At 38.8% G+C, this 23380-nt stretch overlaps 2 protein-coding genes across 4 annotated transcripts in view; one reads left to right on the forward strand and one right to left on the reverse strand.

Moving 5' to 3' along the window:
* Positions 1-2024: 2024 nt before the first annotated feature.
* On the reverse strand, positions 2025-15307 carry LOC146458886 (pyruvate dehydrogenase E1 component subunit alpha, mitochondrial-like). 2 transcript variants are annotated; one of them, XM_085090212.1, is made up of 11 exons: positions 15146-15303; positions 14692-14760; positions 13606-13779; positions 13045-13171; positions 11008-11099; positions 9078-9176; positions 8389-8538; positions 6506-6577; positions 4841-4908; positions 4089-4197; positions 2025-2897 (listed from the first exon to the last, which is right to left on the reverse strand). In XM_085090212.1, the coding sequence occupies exons 1-11, from the start codon at positions 15197-15199 to the stop codon at positions 2730-2732; spliced, it is 1182 nt and encodes a 393-aa protein (XP_084946338.1). In that variant the 5' UTR covers positions 15200-15303; the 3' UTR covers positions 2025-2729. The 2 variants fall into 2 exon arrangements, with proteins under 2 accessions (XP_084946338.1, XP_084946339.1); XM_085090213.1 differs by lacking the exons at positions 2025-2897; positions 4089-4197; positions 4841-4908 and adding an exon at positions 5702-5842 and having other exon boundaries at positions 6444-6577; positions 15146-15307.
* A 427-nt stretch (positions 15308-15734) lies between these two features.
* LOC146458887 (uncharacterized) overlaps positions 15735-23380 on the forward strand; it is a 50250-nt gene continuing 42604 nt past the window's right edge. Inside the window, exons 1-5 of one of the 2 annotated variants that reach the window (XM_085090196.1) lie at positions 15736-16123; positions 16272-16481; positions 19265-19398; positions 19715-19987; positions 22601-23215. In XM_085090196.1, coding sequence (XP_084946322.1) covers positions 16008-16123; positions 16272-16481; positions 19265-19398; positions 19715-19987; positions 22601-23215 — 1348 coding nt within the window. In that variant the 5' untranslated portion in view covers positions 15736-16007. Of the gene's footprint in view, positions 16124-16271; positions 16482-19264; positions 19399-19714; positions 19988-22600; positions 23216-23380 lie in introns of both variants that reach the window. The other variant, XM_085090197.1, reaches the window with a different exon arrangement.

Raw genomic sequence — 23380 nt, forward strand, 5'->3', positions numbered from 1 at the left:
CTGTAATACATGCAATGATAGAGTTTCCTCATGTATATCAAACTTGGGTCTTCCTGGATGCCCGGTTTTAACACTTTCTGGTAAATTAAATGATAAAACTGCTACTTGAGAGCATCTCAAGCGACAAGGAAAATCACCATGACGAATACAGTCCCAGTACATTAGCTTGAGATTGTGTGCAATCTCTGACAATATAGCAGCAACTGAATGTGAATGATGGACATGAGGAAGCACGTTTCGTAAAGCTTGGACAGCATTTTCAAACCTTTCCAGAAGAGTTTCGTCTAAGGAATAGTTTGTAGTAAAGTTTGACGCCTTCAATTGCTCATAATCTAAGACTAGCTGTTCCAAATCTATAAAAAACAAGTCCCATCCGCAGTGATGCCAACTCTCCCGCTTTTGGCGGGAGACTTACGCTTTTTTGCCTCATCTCCCGCTCTCCCGCTTTGGTACATAAATCTCCCGCTTTTTACGTCGACTGTAAATACTGAATACTTAGTGAAAGATTGAACGCTGATTACGGCGTTTTTGTTTTCGTTGAACCGTAAAGAAATGTTGAAAGTACGTTAGAACGGTGAAGTCACCCCCCCCCCCCCCCCCAACTGAAGGCCTAAATATAGCCTTAATTCCACAGCCCTCTGAGGCTCTTCGCTGTTGCTGACACGGTTCTGCTGGCTGCCCCTGAAGAATTCTGGACGTCTCCCGATTTTTGAACTCCGTGGGTTGGCATGTATGCATCCGATACTATGGCTAGCAGCTCCACCGACCGCCATCTTCTATTTCCCAGCGATGGATTTTGTCGGTCCCAACCTCCCCCGACCATAGCCAGTCGCTCGTCCCCAAATTGTTGAACGAATTTTGTGTTGTTGAAGTTCGATGTTGGTTTTGAAGGTGATTCGTTGTTGAAGACGAGAGGAATTGTTGTTGGTGTTGACTTACTTTCGTTGTTGGTTATTGTATTTGCCGTTGAAGTTGGACGGATTTTATTGTTGATCTAGAAAGAAAATGTTGAACTGCAGATTGGTTGTTGATGTTGGAAGCGATTTTGATTCCTTGAATTTTGCACCATTCCGCCTTCCATAACGCTCTTGTGTTGGCTGTTATGCTGTAAAGAGTGCAGTGGTTCTACTTTTGTCCGTAGATGAAGAGCTAGATTGAACTGTGCTTTTATGTGGTTTCGCTTGTTCAAGAAACTTGACATTTCCATCTCTTTTTTCGAGATCAGGGCTTTGCGATTATGCCATCGGTTGTAAGTTTGTGCTTTGCGTGATAACACTTGCGAAGCTGAAAACCATTCGTTGTACCACAAATTATAACAAAATCGCAGCCTCCACGTGATTATCACATGATCAGTCAATTTGAGCCAGCCGCAGAAGCGTGTTACTGGCCAAACTAGGCATTTCTTGATATGGTTTCCGCGCGAAGAAAATTGCGATGTGAGCGAATAACTGAATAAACTCGAGGACACGATCTCATCTAATTTTTTCTAACCCACAACCTTTATTATTCACTGTCATCGCAATTTTCTTCGTCCTGCTCGCCACTTCTCGATCAGTTTACGTAAGCCGACTGAAAAACTGTGCGCAAAAGAGAAAGGGGCCTGGGAAGAGAAACGTTAGCACGTGACCCGGCGCGCGATGCGCCTCAGAGAAATTAGAGAGTTTTAGCAACGACGACGGCAGCGAAAACGTCACTATTAAAATGAATTCGCGTTTTTTGAAATATATTCTCGCGACTATTCCAATTCGTTATAAATATCAAATGTAGGTGAAATTTCCGCACCCAAGTTTAGAAAGAGTAAGAAAAATTCGTCGTCGTGTGTTTACGTCCTCCATAAAACGTCCCATCGGGAAATTTCACGTCCTGGTCGTGCAGTGACGGCAAAGAAATGTTTCAAAAAGTGTAATGCACGTGCAGAGTTGTTGTTTTGGTTATTAAGCCTATTGCTTTTTTGATGTTCCCGTTGCCGTCGCCGTCGTCGTTGCCACAAAATAGCACACACGCACCGCAAAAAGATATAGATATCAATATAAAATATGCTGGTTTATTTCATTTTTATCATCCACTAAAGACATTACAGACGACTGACCACATCACACAGTTTTAAACTCGTGTATTACGCTGCTACTCCATTCAGCAAGAGCATATGACAACTTGCCATTTGAACATCCTACTTGTACTGAATAGCCAAATAAAGTTGCACCTTCCTTTTCATCAGTCTGAGGATTTCAATTAGACCATTACATTCAAACCATTATTGGCCTTCTCTCACTTTTTTTGAATATTCATTCTAAGAAATGAAAACAAACAAATCAAAGAATAGATAAAATTATGACCTGACCCTAAAAAACTGCCCAAGACTGTGTCCTTTTCCCGGTGCGGCCGGATGACAAAGAAACAGAACAAGAAATCAAAACCTGTCAAATTTCACATACATTTATAGTTTGGTGGTTACCGATGATTTTTGCTTACCATTTCTTAATTTTCGCCTGATTTTGCGGCTCTTGGGCAATGTACTGAGTATTCTGAGCCCTGTATTTACACCGCTAGTACGGTAACCCGCACTTTAATATTGCAAGTCTAAATTGTGAGTCTGTTTTACCCATTCAGTGAAATCACGACCATACAATAAAATCACGCAGTTTATAAAATGACGACAGCGACTGAAAAGCAGCTACCATATGTTCAAATACTATATCTTCGTTCGTATAGGTAAATAAATCCGGTATTTAGTTCGTAGCGTGTCTAGACCAGTTGTCACAGCCCCGTATCTCATGACCTTCCATGTTATCATCCGCATACACATCCAAGTAAAGATCCTCTAGGGGTGGGACGGGATCCGCTTGGGCAGCCTGTACAGCTTCCTCGACCTCATCTTTCGCTTCTTTCTCAATACGCTGGAAGAGAGACAGCAACGTAAATTTAAAGCCAGCAGTTGACTTACGGTCGTAGACTCGAGTTTAGGTTTAACTTTAAGTCACTTGCGAAGCAATTTTTCAAGCGCCAGTAAACTTAGCTTCTGTGACCTATTGTATGATCTATTTAATAGTACTGTTGTAGTGTGATCTGTTGTATTGGATTTTACTCTAGAGTCTATTTATTATTTAATCAGGACTCTGTTTAACCTAGCTTCTTATTAGCTAAATCAGATGCTCCTGTATAAATAAATAAATAAATAAATAAATAAATAAATAAATAAATAAATAAATAAATAAATAAATAAATTTGCCTTTGCTCCAAAACTTCATCAATGGAGAGATTTTGTACTATTAAGCTTAACTCCGAAAGATGAGGACTTTCTGTTTACTCAATGAGGAGAAAACGACAGCCACAGTTGGCTGTTATGGACCGCCATTTTGAAAGATAAATAACTATGAAAAAAAACAAACGTTTCGGAGTTGCTGGCTCTTCTCAAGTGGTTAAAGCCTCCAAAATTCTCTAAACAAAACAAGCAACTTGCGCCCTGACAGTCCTCTTGCTACTGCGCATGCGTTCTGCACGAGAAAGAGAAACTCGGCTTTTAGTTCCCAAGGATGATCCCTCCTAAAACACATGTATTTTTACGCGGTTTGTGATTATGCGAAAAGCACTCATTTTTTTTAATTTCGAGAAAAAATGACATATATTGCATCGTTATCTGTGTTTTAGAGCTTTTTCGAATTATTGTTGCTTACTTGTCTCTAGGATTACCCCGAATTTTCTTTTAGAATAATTTCCAAACGCCCTTGCTCAGTAGATCAGCTTTACCCGCACGGTCAAAAATAGTGCAAAAATCAGTCGTCAGTGAGGACCCTAAATTGATATTCCGACATCAAACACTGCACACGGAGGGGTGGGGCTTTAAAAGTGATTCTCAGTACTTTAATTTCAAACCCTCAGTGTGAGCGAGCAAAAGCTACTTCACATGTTTGGTTTTGTTTCACCGTAATAGCTATCATCCGCGCCTTTTCGTTACTTGCATTCAACCACTGGAGAAGGGGCAACAGCCTTGAGACATCTCCTTTTTTGCATCTTTTTTATGAAAATATAAACAGAGATTCCAAAGAACAAAGTTATTTTCAAAGTGTAAAACAGCACGATTTTGGTACCTTTATATCATCAGTGTCCGCAAGCCCTGAGTCCAGCAGTTTCTCTCGTAAATTAAGGATGGGATCACGCGTTTTACGCACTGATTGAACCTCGTCACGTGACCGGTAGCTACCGGAAGAAAATACGAGTATGGTAACTAAATTGTATTGCATGGCTTTGTAAAGTTATAAAGAAATACTGCATAACAATTGAACATTACCTAGAAATTATCATGTGTTAGTGAACCAAGATCAACGGTGATGTGGATCTCACTGATGCCATTGTCTAATTTCAGCTCATCCCTCCGCAGAGTACGTGACCGGTGGGGTGGCCCTGTTGGGTTTGCAGGGTCATTGTTGGGTATTGCATCACAGTACACGTGAGCCCCTCGTTTAGCTTATTTTTGTGGATCTTTACTGTTTGCTCTGTGCCGTTTACATGCACTTTTATTTTTCTTTGCGTGATTCATTTAGTCATCACTTAATTTTCTTTTGTTCTAGAACCACATTGATCTCATCTCGTTACAGCCTTTCGTAACGCCCTGTGCAACAAACTGTTGTTTTAATTATGGAATTGATTTGGCAATTTCACTTCATATTTGTTAATTGAATTGTTTATTTCTAGGCATATTAGTGTTTTACTTTGCTAGGGACCTAATCAGCTCCAGTCAGGTGCGAGGGTAAATAAACCACCTCTCATTCTACTCAGTGAACAAACGCTTCCAGTAAGCGGTTCTTGAAGCTAACTGAGTGCAATAAGTTATTATATATACCTTGTCCCAGGATCACTCATGCTGTGTCCATAGTAACGATAAGTAGCCATCTCCATCACAATTGGACCCTACAGAAAAATCTACAGTGAATTCCTCTTACAAACATTGTTGCCCACGTCAAGGTGGCTATACGCAATTTGCACATTTTGTGATAGACAATAAACCATAGATGTATATTAGCTGCTACACCTGTCCTTTACAAGATACATACTAGCCTTTGTGTACCTGATCTGAAGATGTTGCCCCCCCCCCCCCCCCTCTCCCCACTAAGCCATCAGGTAAATGATCCATAGCTATGCTCTCGCTGAACCAGTTTCAAGAACTTATTCAACTGGCAGGAGCTTAATCCCAAACGTTAATCATGTCTGGAATACGGTAAACTCCCAGAAAGCGTAGTTGGAGAGATCACTGACATTGGAATACTGTACTTCACGAGATGGGCACATTCACAGCTTATCGGTACGTGGAGATGAAGTTGCAGTATGGCGCCGTGAACCAATAGGAACCTTCAGATTTCATTTGACTACGAGTACGAGATTGCGTACGAGCACGACTTTTCAAATCTAGTTTGCGTGGTTTAGGTAACCGCTTGTCACACCAATCTTGTTTCGAGGGTCTCCTTATCTGTTGGTAAACAACGGGAACGAGCGAGAGTTCTGGGGATGTGACTGATTTGAAATTTGAAAGTCGTACTCGCACTTAATCTCAAACTCATACTGATCTCAAGGACGCTATTGATTGCCGTGTTTCAATATATGTAAATGACTTTGTTCTGCCTTATGGACTATTGTTCATCATAGCAAAATTAACCCTTAACCCCAATATCACAGAACAAATTCTCCTGTCTTGTCCCCATACTTTTCTTATAAAAGTACTGGGGAGAAGCTATTAAAATATCACGAACATTCACCTTGGGTGGTCATATCCTTAATTCTCATGACCTCAGTCATTGAACAAGCATCGATATTACAAGGAGAAATTTGATGCTGATCACTGTTAGGGCTTAAGGTGGCCGAACACAGTTTGCGTACGCTTTACAGATTCTGTTAGTGATGCTATGAAGCGCGCGCTAGGGTTGTGGTAAGCAAATCAGTACTATCAATCCCTCGATTTTATACCAAATGAATCACAAAGGTAAGTTTTGCTCTTAAAATAACTCAGTTTCTCGTTTGTGAATCCTTCTTCATTTATTTGACAAAACAGTAGTTTTCTAAAAGCATAACTCGCCTACAAACCAAAAACAAAATCTAACAGAGGGTTACTTCAAAAAACATTAAAGTGCAAAACCAACATTTACAGGAGATCTCTCCGTTAAAATTACATCTAAGCAGCGTCACTATGTCAGTATTTTGTGTTTTTCTGGATACAAAAAATTAAAAAAATCTAACGAGTGCATTTTCGAAAAATTAAGGAAAACCATTATTTGTGGACGGTTAATAGCTTGCTGCGTTGCCATGGCAACGGCACCTTGCTCAACAAGAAGTATCAAAATTTATTCCTTCTTTGTTAATCTTCCACCATGCTAATTTCGGGTTCTCGGAAGTACGTAGTTTACAAATAATGTTTACCAACACCTGTATACTAGAAAACTGTGTTCGGCCACCTTAAAGGGTTAAAAAACAAAGCTGCTACAAGAAAAAGTTGCAGAAGCATTTCGTGAGTTACCTTTCCTGATCTTGCATAATCTGCAGCAAATTTAGTTGCTTCCCTCACAGTTAAAATATCCATACCATCAACCTATCCACAACATACAGAGTACATACATGTAAGTATAAAGGAGTACTGACATGCACAGTCAACTCTCACCTTGCGGACACCCCACTATTATGGACACCTTGATAATACGGACAGTAGCTAAATCCGCAACAAAAATAAATTAGAGACGTTTGATTGAAATAAATTCCTGCTACTATGGACTCTCGCTATTAGGACACTAACTCACGGTCCTGAGGGTGTCCGTAATAACGGGAGTTGACTGTATTAGAAAAGACCGTACAGGGGAGAATTAAATCAAACATTTAGTCCACATTTATGCATAAGCATACAGCATCTTTTCCTAAAAGTCACGAAGCTCATTGCAGAAATGTGTCAACAAAACGTGTACATATAATAACATCAAAGAACTCAGAAGACATAATGGTATGTTAGTGGTTCTATTTCCTGCCTGGAACCCTGCAATCCTTGGTATTGTTGCCACAGGTATGTACAAATGCTTAATATGTTGTCACAAGTGTGTACATGTACCTACGCTATTTGAAGGGATGCGTGGAATAAGGCCCTAAGTGACTTTTGATGTAAGATTAAATTCTCCTTTTGTTCCACAAGCGAAAACAAGGAAAATTGGAAGGAGAATCTAGCAACTGATCAGAAGTCACTAAGGGCTTTTTTCCAGGCACCCCTTCATTTGTTGTCCAAGTATGTAGGTAACCCAGCCAAAGAGACAAAGTGGTGAACATACATCAGGGCCCAGTTGTTCTAAAGCTGATGAACACTAATCCACGATTAAAAGTTAACCAAGGTTTTCAGGACACTCATTAAAAATGGTTTTAACCCTTTCACTCCCATGGAAAATGTCGTATTTTTGTAAAACGGCAACTGTGAACCCCTACACCAACTGTAATACACAAATTAAAAGGCTTTATCTGGGGCATTGTAGAAATCATTCCAGTTAAGACAAAGGAAGTAACAGAAGAGAATGAAAAGTGTTTAAAACGAGAAAATATAGAGCTTAAAATACATCTCACTTCCTCGTATACACTGGGTATACCCCTAAACTATAGCTTAATTTGCAGATCTCAGCACATAGTTTCTTGTCAAATGGTGACTTGCTCTTAAAAGTGTAAGAGGAAAAAGTTACAAAAAATGGAGGGGTGGTTAATCATGTCTTATTTAAAAGAGGGGTAAGATTTTATGCTTCCATTGTGCAGATCTCTCCAAGATCTGTTTGGTGTCCAAATTTGATACAAATTGACCCAATATTGGGCACGTAATGACTTTTTGTGCCATATGGCACTCTTGGGAGTGAGAGGGTTAAAGGCTAATTTCAAGCTAAAGGTAAAAAAAGTCTAAGTCAATACTGAAGGATAAAAATCGTTTGGAAGAATCTTTATTGATAAGTAATTTAACTCGAATCAAAGTTTACGTTAACCCAGGATAAGCTTAATCGGGCTTTGAACAACTGGGCCCTGAAAGTTACAACTACATGTACATGTAGCTACTCACACACTTGAAATTTAGATGAGGAGGTTTGTTTCTAAAGAATTTGTGGCACTGCACCAGTGGGGGAATGGAAACAAATATTCTGTTAATCAGCTCAGTTGATAAGGTTATTTTGCTGCTCTAAAGAGATTCCAGAACACTAGCCCTCTGCTGATGTAATTTCACCAAATTACGTTAAAGTTTATTATCAACTCAGATGACAGAACCAAATGCTGAAATTTACATGTAGTTTCCTGGTTTTTTTCCCAGTATTTTGAAAGAAAAAACTGAAAATTGGAATGTTTGTTCATTCTTGGGAGAAAAAGTTGATGAAAACTATACAAACTTACTCTGATGCCAGGGATGTAATCTCCTCTGGTGTAGTATTCAGTGGTGGCTGCCGCTCGCTCCACAGACGTGCCCATTCCATACCCATTGTTCTCACACACAAAGATGCATGGCAGGTCCCACAGTTTAGCCATGTTGTAGGTTTCAAACACCTTTGAAAATAAAAAGGTTCCAGTGCTCAGCTAAGACAGGGAATTAATACATGATGTGGTTTAAAGTGTATGTGACAGAATTTTTTTTATTTGCTTGATCAAATTTTCATGTTGTGCTCATATGAAAATTATAAAAGAAATCCCTATCAATTTTTCTTCCCCGAATTTGAGGTGTTTAAAACGTGGCATTTTTCTCCTGATGGGATACAATACCACACAAGATGGGAGATTGGGAATAGTATAGCTGTGACGTCAATACAGTCCTGATTCCTCTATTCCTCAGTTGTTTCATTGTGAGCATTCAACATTCCCAGTCATACTTTCATTCACATGCAGAAAAACAGAAGAACTGAGGAACAGAGAAACTACAAAACAAGCAAATCCCGTATTGACGTCATAGCCCTTATGTCCCCATTCTTCCGTTTTGAGCAGGTTTCCAGAAGTGAAATTTTATGTTTTTATACATGTACCTCTCAAACCCAGGAAAGAAAAATTAATAAGGACTTTTTTAAATTTTTTTATACAAGAGGTCTTCTCACCTGACCCTGGTTAGCAGCACCATCACCATAAAGTGCTATACATATGTTCCCATTTCCTCGGTACTTGTGAGCAAGGGCAATCCCCGCACCTAGTGGAACCTAAAAGAGACAGGCCAAAAAGGAATCAACAACAGGAGGTAAACAAAAATTATCTGAAGATCCTGTAGATGCAGGGGGATTTTTAGAAGCCGGGGGACCCACCAGCCTTTGGAGAGATTTAAAGCCAGTCTAAAACGCTTGAAAAATTAATGAATAGTGCCCTTCTATTCATCATTAAGAACCTTCCTACCTCAAAAGTTAATGGCAACCTTGTAGATGTCACAAAACACTCAAAAATTTGTCTTTGTCATCACTTTATTGGGCCAGATGGCCAGTCTTAATGGCATTTGACAGGTCTGAGGTTCCTTTCTTATCTGGAACACTGAGTAAAATAGTAACAATGAGTTTCCCGATGGTCTTTATCACAAGTGTCCAGTTTATTTAAAAGGTTTGGAGAAATTGCTGTTTTGAAAATTTAAGCAAGGATTTCATTAGAATGGGTGATTCCAGAAGATATCTGAACCATACCACAGGCAGCATTGTGGAAATCTGAAAGGGAGTAGGGTTCTTTGGACTGGAACTCCAAAGGCCTGGGGAGGAGTTTAGGCTTGGAATTCTGGAGCCATGGGGTGGTCTTTCAGTTCTGGATTTCCAGGGGAAAGAACTTCTTTTGTTACAATCTTCTGTACAACAAAAACAAATACAGTGGAAGCTCTCCTTGGGATCACTCTTGTAAGTGGCCAGCTCTAGTTATGGCCACCATTGTGAAACCCCGTTTGAATTGTGACTTAAACTATATAATCAAAAGCTCTCATAAGTGACCGCTTCCATAAGCAACCATGACCACTTTTGGGAATTACCGACTGGTCTTTTCCTTTGTTTTTAAACTCTTGTAAGCGACCACTAAAAGATTCTGATACGTATTACGGCAACTCTTCAATAAAAGTTTACACTTCGTGGTCACATTTACAGTAACATAATGTAACACTGCTTATGTTCGTAGATAAAGATCTCTACTCTAAAATTCCTGATGATTTATGGATGGATCAACAGTGTTACCCTGAGACCCAGGTAGAAAGCTTTATGCTAAAAGCTCTAGTAACTGACCAGCTATTATTGTTTCAGCTTTTGGTCGCTTACAAGAGTGCACTGTCGTAAGCGACCAGCTCTAGTTACAACCATGTTTTCCAATTCCCGAGGTAGTTGCTTACGAGAGCTTTGATGGTATTCAACATACGGTGTTTATATGAGAAAATTTGTGACAAAACATCCAACCAGACAAGGCGATTACAAGACGACAGTCAGGACAATGAATTTGATATCAGGCACAGTTCATCAGACTGTCTCATTAACAAAAATTTAGTAGCAGTCATGTCAAATTTGGGAAAAACTAAATTTGGATGAAATGTTGTAAAAAAAATCCAAGGGGAAGTTTTGCTGACTTTTAGACATGACCTCAGCCTGACAAAAGTGCACAATTAATTTGTTGGCTTTTATTATTATATAACCTTGTTAGCCAAAATGTTACAGTAACTTGTTTTGCTTGACAGCATGGAGTCCTGCAAAGTTGTATCTCTCCTTCCTTTCACGGAAATCTGCTTTTTATTGATATACAGTAAGTCACTGTGTTACCAATCAGACTTCAAAGGGATAATTATGAAAACAAGCTAACTTTTAATAAAGAAATAAGATAAAAATTACTCTGGTTGACAATGAAATTCTGAAGACATGGCAGGGGATTTTGGAATCAAGCATTTGCGTTTGAGCATTTTGGAATTTCCAGAAGTAAGGGGGGAGGGGGGAGGGGTGAGGGTAATAATATTTGGTATCATTATGGTAGGGATATTTTCTGGAATCACTGAATGCGATCTATGTGAATGGCATCACCAACCTGAGCTCCAACAATTCCATTTCCACCGTAATATTCATGGCCATACATGTGCATGGAACCTCCTTTACCCTTGGAGCAACCAGTCTTACGACCTTGACAGAACATAAATAAATTTAATGACATGCACATGTAAACTTTAATACATACAAACTAATTGATTTTTGAGCTGAAATACATTAAGGGACAAGGAAAACTCGTTACACACTTGTCCACCAGGCAAAGTCACTTGTCTGGGGAAAGATATAGCGTGTTTGTCTAGCCCTCAAAAAACCATGTCGAATACTGTCTACATGTATTCTGTGTATTCACATTCCAGAACATTTTTAAAGAATCTGCTCAAAGTTGCCGTAAGTACATGTAGATTAGAAGCCTGGTGCTACATTCACAAGGCCCTCCTATTAGTTCAGATGTATCCTAGCTATTGTTTCCTGACAATAGTCTTATGTTAGGCTGTCCAACAATAGACTATTGATTAAGAATCACTTGCATGCTTGTTTGACCACCAACTATAATACGCTATCATCAACTATCATCAACTATCATTCATTTTGAGCATGTTCAATTTCTTAATGATAGTCAATGATAGTTTTACGGTCAGCTATTTTCTCCACCAGCGCTCTCTAGATTCATTTTCCGTTAGTTAACTTCCAACAACTGAAGGAAAACGGAGCAGGCTGCTGTGCTCTTTCGCCACAAAAAATAAACTATTCATCCATGCAAGGTTTTGTAACTTAACTCGAAACCATGTTTGCAATGTTTACACTCGGCAGGTGTCTGACATTCAGGGCTCACAGTAAACTTTCATTGGCTCTGCACAAGTTTCTTGGAGCTGTTTGACCACCCGCTTGATAGTCAATAATAGTTGATGATAGTTTTGACTATCATCAAGTGTCATCGACTATCATGGGCCATTTGATGAGGACCTTAGGATACTTAAGCTAGGATACTTAAGCTGCCATTACACATGTGCAACTTATGTGCAACGGCAAACCAGACCAGTTCCACGAAGTGAAACTCTTGTTTTTTCACCACTGCAACCGTTGCGAGCCGTTGCAGAAGTAGAAAGCGGTTCTACTTTTCGTGAAAGTTGTCTCGCAACGAAAGTTCAAAAAAGTTTCAAGAAACTGACCATGTTACATGACGCAATGCCTGCTGAAACTTGTTTCGCAGTGCCGTTGCACACAGGTTTCAGCTAAAAGTTTCAACGTGTAACAACGGCTTTAGGAAGGATTTGCGAATCTAGCCCCTACACCTTTTAACTGACTAGTGTACATATTAATGTGGGTAAATGTTATTTAGGCTAAGTTAGGCTTGAGCCAATGCTGGCTAGTGGCATTTGGGGAAGTCATGCACATTTGGGATCTCATCTGTTACATGTTTTGTGTTCCAGCCAGTAGAGGATGTGTAGTTTCTTTGGGTGTCAAATCTGCTTGTGGCATGGTTTTGCTCCCTCTCTTCCCTCCCCCTTCTCTTAGTCAAGGTAAGTAATACTATGTGAATTGATAAGTATCTTCACTGATTCTATTGATGTGACAGTGCCTTGTTACTTGCTGCTCTCAGGGTTGCCATAGATACTTCAATTTCAACTTTATTAATTTCTAAAACGTTAGTTACAAAAAAAAAACACACACACAACTCACAACCTGTGTGCTCTGCTTGTTGCTTGTGTCTCCTGGCCCAACCTTATCTTAAGCCCCATTCACAACAGCAAAACATGTTTAATTAAACCAGGTTTAAAGAAAAAATGGAAATTGGTTATGATAACAGAAAGCTGAACCATTGGCTTCGACATAGGATTCAAGTAAACTTTAACTTATGCTTTCACTTTGCTAAATCTGTGGTCCACAAAGGTCGGAAAACAGCTTTTATGAAGGAAACAATTTTAAGGTGTGTTAACTAAACAGCTTTAAAATTGGTTTAAGCCTAGGTGTGAATGGGGCATAAGGCACCTTCCTCAAGCACACCAATTAGTGATGAATTTAAAGAGACTTAAACATTAACTACCATATTCAGTAATGAAAAAGCTTCTTACAGTACCTGCTAATTCACAAAGTATTTCAGCAGCTGAAACTCCTCTTATGTAACTCCAGCCATGGCAGCGGTACGCAGTTATAATGCTATCATCCATTGTGACAGCAGCCTGCATTCCAATGGCACAGGCTTCCTGGAAAATTTTAAAAAGTAAAAATACAGTTAGTGCTCAAAAGTACAACTGTAAATATTACTTATTCACAGCTGCTCTTTTCAGAACTGGTAAATTGCTTTGAAAAGGGATTAAAAGGAAGAGTGATGTCTCATATTCAGGACCAGTGAATTTAAGAAGTGGTAATACTTAAGTTGAGTCTCAAGTGGAACAAGAAGCTGTGAAGAAATGTTAGAGATGATGACTCTGTGATGACAACATGTAGCTTCCCATCCAGGGGGAGTAATAATAATTGTATTATTAGACAAGAAATGCAAGCCTAATAATTATTGTCTTTTGGGTGTGTCCTGTGTCATTTCCCTATTTCCCTCTAATGGATACCCATTTACAGTATTCTTTGAGTTAGAGATGGATAAAAATTACATTTATAAACTTCTGATTGAAGACAAACTCACTTGTCCAGAGTATAGATGACAGAAGCCTCGGATGACCTTTGATTTATACAAGGTACTTGCAGCAGTTTCCATTCTACGAATAACCTGCATGTCTCTGTAGTATTTGAGGCCATCATCCCTGGTCAGAATGGCTTTCTTGGGAGGTCCACTATCAAATCGGTGGAGCTGACAATCCTAACAAAAAGGTGTTGAAAATTAGTCCAGTGGGTAAACTGGATTAAGGAAATATAATACATGCAGACAAAATTGAAGTGCTCAGACAGAACCTTCCTCAAACTGGTTAATAATTCATGGCTGCCAAAGCGCTTACACTAGGAAAATAGGGCTGTCAACCTCACACGTCTTTAAATATGGAGAATATGACTTCCCCGGCCAGCAATGACAAAGCGCCTTACAGAGGCATCGCATCAAGGCCAAATTCACAGGTTCATTGGCGGGGGGGGGGGGGGGGGGGGAATATACATAAAACCACCAGAAAGATCGCTAAACATCTCTGATTTTCTTGTAAAAAATTCGAGTATACGACAAATGGCAAACTTGGTCAATTATCCAGGAGATCACAGACATGGAGACCAGCAGATACGGTTAAAAATCTGGAGACTCCCGCATTCTCCGGGAGAATTGACAGCCTTGGGAAAATGCCGACTTTAGTCCCTTCACTGGGATCAAAATTCTGGATATTTTGGACAATTAAAACAGTTTGTCTGAATGGTGGAAGTTTTCAAAAGCCTAGGTTATTTTTTTGGGAACGTCAACGCGTAATGAGGGAATCTAAAGCCAGGCATTACCCCTGCCTTACACCACTTTATACCAAAGGCTACGATCCTGTGCCAGTATGCTGAAGATCTCTGGCGTAACCTAACTAAAATGCAGCCTCAGGGGTGACTGCTTGGGTAGTAAACCTTCGTGCCACTTTCTCAACCAATGAATGAGAAGTAAAACCAAATAGTAATTGCCAATCGTGACTTGCCTGCAGGTGTTTTCAATAGTGATGTAATTGCTTCAAAGTCTGATTGTTTCCTGAAGTTGTTTATGTTTGTTGTGATTAGCTAAAGTAATTATTCTTTGAACTGGCAGTGTACTTACTGATAATTCAAATTCTGCTTCGTTCACTTGGCTTGCAAGTCCTCTTGCCCTCACCAGAACACCTAGGAACTGGAATAAATTCACTTACTTTATACCACAAATCTTCAGTGAATTTGCGATCGCAGCTCTTAAGATTCTACCATCTCAAAACTTAAGCTTGTATTTAAGTTTAATTATACAATATAAGCTTATCAGATACCTTCAGTGATTCGAAATTAAACCAAAAAAAACCCCGACAAATTTAGAGGTTACAACACAATAAATAGCTTTTACATTCGTGAAGAGACGAGAAGAAGAATAATAAATGCGTATATTTAATTACAAATGCTTACAACTGTTCGATAATGAGTCTATATGTAAATCAAAATATCCAAAATGGCTTCCGTCGAGTCCTAATAAATGCTCATAGAGCATTCATAAAGAGTCCATCTAAGGCATCAAAGACACAACTAACCTGCTTATTCAGTGAGGAAGAGGCCCTTGATAATGTAAATCCTGTCTTAAGCATGATGTTTTAACACCGTTTCTAGAAAAACGTGAAAGAAAATGAACTATAGACGCCACGAGCTCGAGTTCACTGGAGCGGTGGAGCCGGGAGTGTTGGACCCAGATTTCTTTCGTTTCATAAATGATTGTTACTTTAGGGAGGGGTGGGACGAGTCTGGTCTCCCCCTAAAATAGACTGCGATGCAAAGTTTATGGTGTTTACTAATTAATATCATTGCCAGTTTTGTTTAATATTTTTATAGTTTGGGGGAACGGCAGGCCTGGGGGAAAGGGTACTTTAATTGATTTTTTGTTACAGAGCGAATTTTTTTTAACGCTTTTGACAGCTACGGCTAGGTTTTGCTGCATTTTGATAACCGAAAACAGTTTGATAATGTTTTTCTTTTCTTCTCGTACATTTCGGACCGTAAGCACCAATTTCGTTTCCAAGTTTAGTTTATAGCTGTTTTATTTTGTTTTCATACCTTTTCCATGTTCATTTGTTCTGTCGCTAAGGTCCCGATAATTTATGCATAGCGTGGAAAATTAATTATTCAGTTAAAAATTTATTCAGCAAGTTGGTGTGCTATGGTACATGTACGTTAGCCTTTTCGTTGTTTTCACGATAAGATTACTTCCTTTGTCTTCTGCCCGGGATATGTAAATATATCGCAAAGTTTGGGTACTCTTGTATTGCCTGTATTTTAATTCTGGTTACAAGAAAGGACACTGTCCTTTTGCCAGTCCGATGAATCAAAGATCAAATACTTTTGGCGTATTTCTCACAATTCCGTGACGCATCCTTTCGCCAAGTTCTTGATGTTTAGGAAATGTCGGATGATATCTATATTGACGTGAATTACCTGACTGAGTCGGAGAGGGATATTATTCTCCAAGTGCTTTCCAAAGATGAGGAGCTGAGAAAGCAAGAGAAGCGACGGATAAGGTAAAATTTGTGTTCAATGATTGTATTGTGTTGGTCTGTACACGCGGAGCAGTTTACACACAATTTGCTTACATTCACGCAATTGAATTGCCTGCGTTAAATTCATAATTGAGTAATTCCTGCTACTTGTAAACCTTGTTTCTTGTAGCACATTGAAGAATGAACTAGACGAGATAAAGAAGAAAGGAGCAAGTGAGGAGGAAATCAATTCATCCCGTATATGTGCAAGATGTCGGTGTCCTCTTGGATTTGTTATCAACAGTGGAGCCCTGTGTCCTAAATGTGAAGCTCGAGTGTGCAAGGAATGCCGAAAAGTGAAAAACTCTTCTTGGCTCTGTGTTTTGTGCGCGAAAATCAGGTGAAATTTTCTTTAATTTAATAATTAGTCTTATCAGGGGAATCGATCAATAAGCTTGTAATTCAGTTACCTTCAATTTTATTTGTAAGACGTTATATGAGCAAGCTTACGTATAGTCTTTGCAGGGCGACGAAAAACTTCTTAAGCTTTAAAATTTAAATTGTTTTGATTTCTTGCTTAATCGATATGAAAAATTTGTGTTTGATATTGGTCGACCCTTGTAAAGCGACTCATAACGCCTTTTTAAAGCAATCATAATTCGGTAGTATATTCCACCAGACATAAATAGCTTTTTCGTGTTTATGCGCCTTGGTTCGCTCAAAACGATAAAATAAACAATGCCCATTGTGTCCGTTTGATAGGAACGATTGATAAATTTTAATTTTTGAACGATGTCAGCTGTTATTTGTCGAAGTGAGAATTTGTGGAAAGCATTAATGCGTGGGTAGATTCACAACACAAGGATCTATCTTTAGATGCTTTTTTAGTCAATAATTAATATTCACATAGGTGTTCATAATTTAAATATTTGCCATTTTTCAGGGCTAACTCTAGAAAAATTTCCACACAGCCCCGTTGTGCATACACCACTGTCATACTAACCCTTTTCCAAAAAATGGTGAGCATAGAGTTAGAGTCGCAAAATGCGTATGTTGTGGTTGAAATATTATTGTTTTTTGGTTTGAAAATATTCAAACCAGTTTGATTTTTTATTTCCCTTTTGTCTGGGATTATGGTAATGATATTGCACAAAGGAAAATAAAAATTAAACTTGTTTGAAAAATTTTAAACCCCAACAATTATTCATAATGGGGGGCATGCAGAAATCTTGCCCTGACATTTGCTGACATCATTATTATTGGTTGACGTCTTTATTCAATTTATTTAAATTAGAGTGATTAATCACTGGTCTAGCATGTCACAGTGGGCAGAAAAGAAAGAAAGAAACCCACACGAGAAATTGTCGGAACAATTATCTTAGATTTATCAGTTCTTGATTTTTATGTATCAGCTCAAACAAAGGAAATGAGTTTTAATTTGTCACGAAAATTTGAATTTGCATGTATTAAGGTGAGTCGTGGGCAAGTTGACCTCAATGTTACTGTTATTTTCAACCCCATACTAGTGGAATCAGAACATGCAGCAGCCATAATTAAAAAAAAACAAGATGCCTATACTGGCATTTACGCGAGATGCTGTGGCTGATTCATTTATTCCAACTGTATGCTTCATCAATTGATAAAACTATCCTTGCTAGTGGAATAGTTTGAGTCACGAAGATCGATCGCGTTATGTTGTTTCCCTTGTGTTATGCTACTTGGGGTCCCACCAGAAATTTCGGAAATTCCATTACGATAACGTAGGCTTCTCAATGACCTCTTTTCAGTGTCCCATTGTGGTTCGGGATTGTCAAACAAAGCACGATTCCTTCACCAGGAACTCTCCAATTTCCACTGTTTTAAATGTCGAGTGCTTCTTAAAAGTTATTCTTTCGATTTACCGCTTCAAAATGGTTAAATTTCCGTTTGAAAACGGCACACTTGAGTCCACAACATGTTAACAATATGGCGCCACAAATTTAATCCGGTTTTAATGAATAAATCAAATGATGCATTGACGTCACACAGGAAGGGGTGAGTGGGTCCCCTCCCTCGCAATATAAGCGACAAGAATGGATTTTGATTGGCCTGCTTTTGTTGAAGACAATCAGAACAATACATCCCTACTAGGAGGGGGTAGAGTTAAATGAATAAATTAATGTGCAGATTTGTGGCTACTACAAAGGAAAAAAAAAAAGAAATCAACCCGTTTTTAGACACGGTATGCCCCTCAGCGCATCCCGTGTAAAAAGAGTAGCAGATCTATGTGAGTTTAAATGGTAAAAGACAATGTTCTTGAAGTGTGTTGAAAATGAGTTATTTATTTTGGTCTGAAATTGGCTTTGTCAGAAAAATGCAAGTGTTTTCCAAACTATAATTTGGTTCCATACGGTACTGTTTGTAGTGCATTCATCTGATTTTTGCCTTTTTTGGTCAATGCAGTATGGATTTTACAGAAGTTATAGATTAAAGATTTAATAGAGATTATGTCTGGATTATAATTTGGATGCCAGTGGGTGGCAATTATTCCACGAGCGCGAGTTGGATATGAGATGATAGATAGCCAACGAGGCGCGTAGCACTGAGTTGGCTATAATCATCTCATATCCAACAAGCGCGAGTGGAATAATTGTTTTATTAAAAACAATCAAGTAATATTGGTCTAGGCCTTGCTGATGTCCTTTTCAAGAGCAACCAGAAAACAATTTATGGTCGCTATTTCTCGTGCATGGCATAATGGCTCATATACCATGGCTGCTATTAGCCAATCAAAACCCTGGAGTTGCATTATACAATGATCCAGTTTTTAATAATAACTGTTATATCAAACAAGGCTGTTGTCTAAGAAAAAATTTAAGGAGCTCACAAGGCCAGAAGCCAAGAAGATAGGAGCCCAACATGTAAAGTGTAAGGTGCTGCTGCAAAAAATGTAGGCACCCAGAGCATTTTCTTGGTTGCCCCAGGCTACAAACGGGCTCCAGTTAGTCTGAAGATCTGATATTGCACCCGCTGGTTTCCAATATTTGGACAACAACTACCTGTCCACAAGGATACAGCTGTACGTTTTAGCTTACAATTCATTTTGCATCCTGAATTATTTCATGTAGACGATATACTGTTGTCATAAAAGATTTGTTTACTAGCACTAAGTGTCTTAAAATCCTGTCCAAAATACTTTTACAGGGAAGTGAGGGCTGAATCAGGAGCTTGGTTTTTTGAGCAAGAGAGAAGGAAAGGTGAAAGACCACAGCTTTATGGTTCTGCTTTGGTTCGTGCTTCCTTCAGGAGAGCAAAGCCCCAATCCCTGCACAAGAAAGGTATGCATTCATGTCAAGTTATAGGGTGACTGTACAGGTAATTAATTTTTTTATATCTCAGTAGCTGGTACAGTGTATTCTGTGTTAGTTGATTAATACCATAACAATGCTTTTACAATGTAAGTGATGTCATTACATGTATAACTGTGCAGTTCCAGGAAAAATCCCTACCCACCCCATGGAAGGTCAATGGAAATTCCTAGGGAGAGGGGGATCTTAAAAGTTTGATATCTGACCTGTATCACCCCGCTTCCTGTGTTGTTGGATAAGTTTTCTTATTTATTTATTTATTTATTTATTTATTTATTTTTACAAGATGTCAAAGATGCTGAGCCTGGTTCACCGCCTGTGATCACACAGATGAGCCTGCATAATCATGGCGGCAAACTTCACAGACCAATTCCAGTACACATGTCACGTCTACCTGAGAATGAGGGAGAGGAAGGGGAAGATGAAAAGAGGAACACAGAGGTCAATCAAAACTACAAGCAGTATGCGAAGGCTAACCCCATACCACGGAAAGTCGAGGAGGAACACAGCGATGAGCAGTACAAAGGGTCATCTTCATCGCACAGCTCTACACCAAGAGGTACATACAGCAACTGAAAGGGTATTAAGTGCCGTTATCATTAATAATTAATAGTCTTTATTATTGATTTAGTGATTTATATGTTTATAAGGATAATACCATAAAATGTCACTTATAAGCCACCCTCCCTCACTTACTCTTTTTGGCCATCAGTGCACATGTGTATAAATGTTGATCACCTTAAAAAATGTATTATTATGCATATAAGTCATCATAATCTTTATTTATTCATGAAGTTGTATCATTACATGAAATTATCTTCCTCAGTGCGGGCTGTGTGAAAAAATCTACATGTGTACTTAAAACAAAGATGAAACAATTCTAATTGAAAGATCCTTACATCACCGCACAGACTTAAACTAGCAATCAAGTGTAACAGCTGAGTAGAGGTGTGGTTTAATTTTCCAAATGATTGCTTGCATTTTACTGTCAAATAAAGTAAGTCCGATATGATTAGTTGATCTGTGAATCTGATGAGTAAATCTGTTCTATAAAGAATACATGAAACTGCAATTTGTGTGACACTGGTAAAAAGGTTTGTAACTTGTAATATAATTTACAAATATTGTTTTAGTTAGAGCTGTTGGGGTTCACCAGCAGTTCTATAAATAGTATTTTTGACTTTGTAAGGTTGGCAAGTATGTATTATTGTGTGCTGGATAGTCCCGACTGTCTGATCCCACTAGTTTCCTCTCACTGTAATCAGTGTGACATTGCTTTGATTTCTTGGGTGCCAGAATGTGCATGAATTTTGAAGTTGCTGAACATTTGTTGTTTTTTTCTTTTATAATAATTATGTTTAGTTATGTTTAATGTTCTGGTGGTGTAAAAATAACAATTGTTATATTTTTGAGATGTCAAACTTTTTGTAATGTGCTTTAGGCTTTAAGTGAAAAAACTGCCAATGTATGCCAAGTATGATCCTGTTCCTCTCAATGAAGAAAGATAGAATACCCTGAAAAACGTTGTGTACCATTATTGATTCCTTGGTGTACATTTTATCTGCTTGATAATTACTTTTGAACAAATTTGTAATGCCGCAATTTAGCAGCTGTAGAATAAACCCTGGCTGCTCTAATAATCATTGAAATCAGACCCACTTTTGCATCATGAACACATGGACATGTATGTAAATGTATTTATTGTGAGTACAGAAAAGATTAGTTGAGATTCAGATAGGCGACCAAGTGTCCTGTCTATCCTCAGTTTTTGAAAAAGTTCAGAGAAATTTCTCTTGTGTCCTGTCAGTGCCCACTTTTTGAAAAAGTTTAGAGAAATTTCTCGTAATTTTTTGAAACTTTTACCAGGCACAGGCTTCTGCAATGCCAAATTTTCAATTTTATTTCTAGCCAATAGCCTGTTTGCCTGATGATTAAGAGTCTTTTGTCTTCACAAAATGAAATGCCAGTCGTGTCTGAGTTCTCGGTACTTATTACACAACATGCCTAAGCCCAAGAGAAATCCTCAGACAGACCATTGATCAAGATAGTTAACCCTTTAAAGGGGAAGTGTCATGGTGTTTTTGACCTCTTTTCTTACGAATGGTGAAGTAAGACCTCAAAATATTCTCTAAACAAATCAACTCAATTCTTGAAAGGAGCATCTCTTGATCTGTTCTAGCGCATTTTGGAAACAAAAATGCGAGAACTTGAAAAAAATTAGCCTAACATTTTTCAAGTTTCAATCTATTTCGACCTACTCTCTCTCTCTGGCAAGAAGCACTAATCGACAGTTTTGTTTTACTGGGGGGATAATTTATAACAACACTAGACAATTATTTTCTTGTTTCTGTTGACAGACAAACGTTTTTGGGTTTTCAAATGACATCAGATTCTCGTGATACTTCCCCTTTAAGCCCCAGCTGGGACCAACATCTAATTTTTCCTTGTACATGTTACATGTATGTTAAGTTGCTGCTTGATTAAACATTCAAGTCGGGAGAATAAAATAGTCGCCAAGATGAAATACCTTGATTTTTAGACAAAATCTCCCAACTGTTAGCATAAGAAATATATGGAGGACAGTGAGAAGAATATACACGTTGATATTGGAGCTGAAATGGTTAAAATGATGTAACAATGAACAGAGGATTTCAACTGTATTTCGTGAGGTTCTTCCAGTGACAGACAGACAGATCACGGAGCCCATGCACTGTCAATCCACATGCAGTCTCGTGAGGAATGGCTTGTACTGTTCATATGTACTTTTGCAGCTGCTTTCAATCCGCAAACATTCATTACTTGTAACATTCCTAAAACTTCTGATGCATTACTTTGTTGCTGTGATTGCTGGGACCTGCGTTGCCTTGATGTGTTAATCTGACATGGCGAAATTTACATGCATTATAATTCCAAGTCTCTGAGGTCTAAGCAGAGATTCTTAATAGGTTTTGCATGTGCTTTAATAATTATAATAATTGTTAAAAGCTAAATGTATTTAGACATAAAAGAAGAAACACACTAACTACATGTACAGGTCTAACTGGCTTAACCTTAACACGTTTTGATACCTTTTGATAATCATGATCACTAATTTTAAAAACATTTTCAGTGTATAACCCTCCATTTACATGTAAATAATACATATAATTAAATAATGTATGGTATTACGCAGGCTCACCAGTGCATGATTTGGGCAATGATGCTTTGGAAGAGGACACAGTTTTTGATCACTTGGTAAATGAAGATGACAACAAAGCTGGGATAGAAAAGGAAATGGATGAACAAATTAACGAACGTCACATATCTGAGTGGCCCAATCACGCGCATGGCGATGATGCTGATGTTAATGGTTACAACGAGGAAGAAGCTGAAGATTTTGAAGAAAAGGTGAACAACTGGGAAATTGAAAGAGAGCAAAGCAGAGACAACAGCGAACAAGTGAACAGTGAACCCATTGTTGAGGTTAAAACCGCGTGGCACGAGGTTGCTCACGAGTGGGGTCAGACACGCAGTGAGGATTATGACCACAGTCCAGCACAGGACACCTTCCCACCGAAGCATCTCCTGAGCGTAAGGTCCGCCTCACCAGATTCCTCCGTGACAACAGGCGAATTTTTTACTCCACTTGCCTCTCCTGTGCATTCAGGAACAGGTACCCCAGCTCTGTCAGAGCGCGGACCGAGTGAAGACGGAACGGGTTCAGGATCGGACATATTCGTGGATGCAGGAGAAGCTACGCCTGTAGAAGGGGACAGAACCCCTGTCGCCGAGCTGTCAGAGCAGGATGGTAAGGAAATCGTGCATCCTTGTTCAAAAGGAACATGTTTCATGGGAGTGTATATCTTTGAAAAACTCAGGTGGTTATAAAATAAATAAATCCAGGTTACTACCACTTGATAAATTATATCATGTCTTAAATTGCCCCCAAGAGTACAAAGAGAGGTACATGTTG

The sequence above is a fragment of the Pavona decussata genome, unplaced genomic scaffold (genome assembly GCF_977016875.1).
Source record: "Pavona decussata unplaced genomic scaffold, jaPavDecu1.1 SCAFFOLD_226, whole genome shotgun sequence".
Classification (NCBI taxonomy): Eukaryota; Metazoa; Cnidaria; class Anthozoa; order Scleractinia; family Agariciidae; genus Pavona; species Pavona decussata.

Bases quoted from the DNA above. Each gene is read 5' to 3' on its own strand.
- LOC146458886 (XM_085090212.1), bottom strand. From the start codon at position 15,199: ATGCTTAAGACAGGATTTACATTATCAAGGGCCTCTTCCTCACTGAAT. The intron at 8,539-9,077 runs GTGAGAAGACCT...TTATTTTCAAAG, and splicing joins GTGCTGCTAACCAGGGTCAG to GTGTTTGAAACCTACAACAT. The intron at 4,198-4,840 runs GTATATATAATA...TTCTTCCGGTAG, and splicing joins ATGAGTGATCCTGGGACAAG to CTACCGGTCACGTGACGAGG.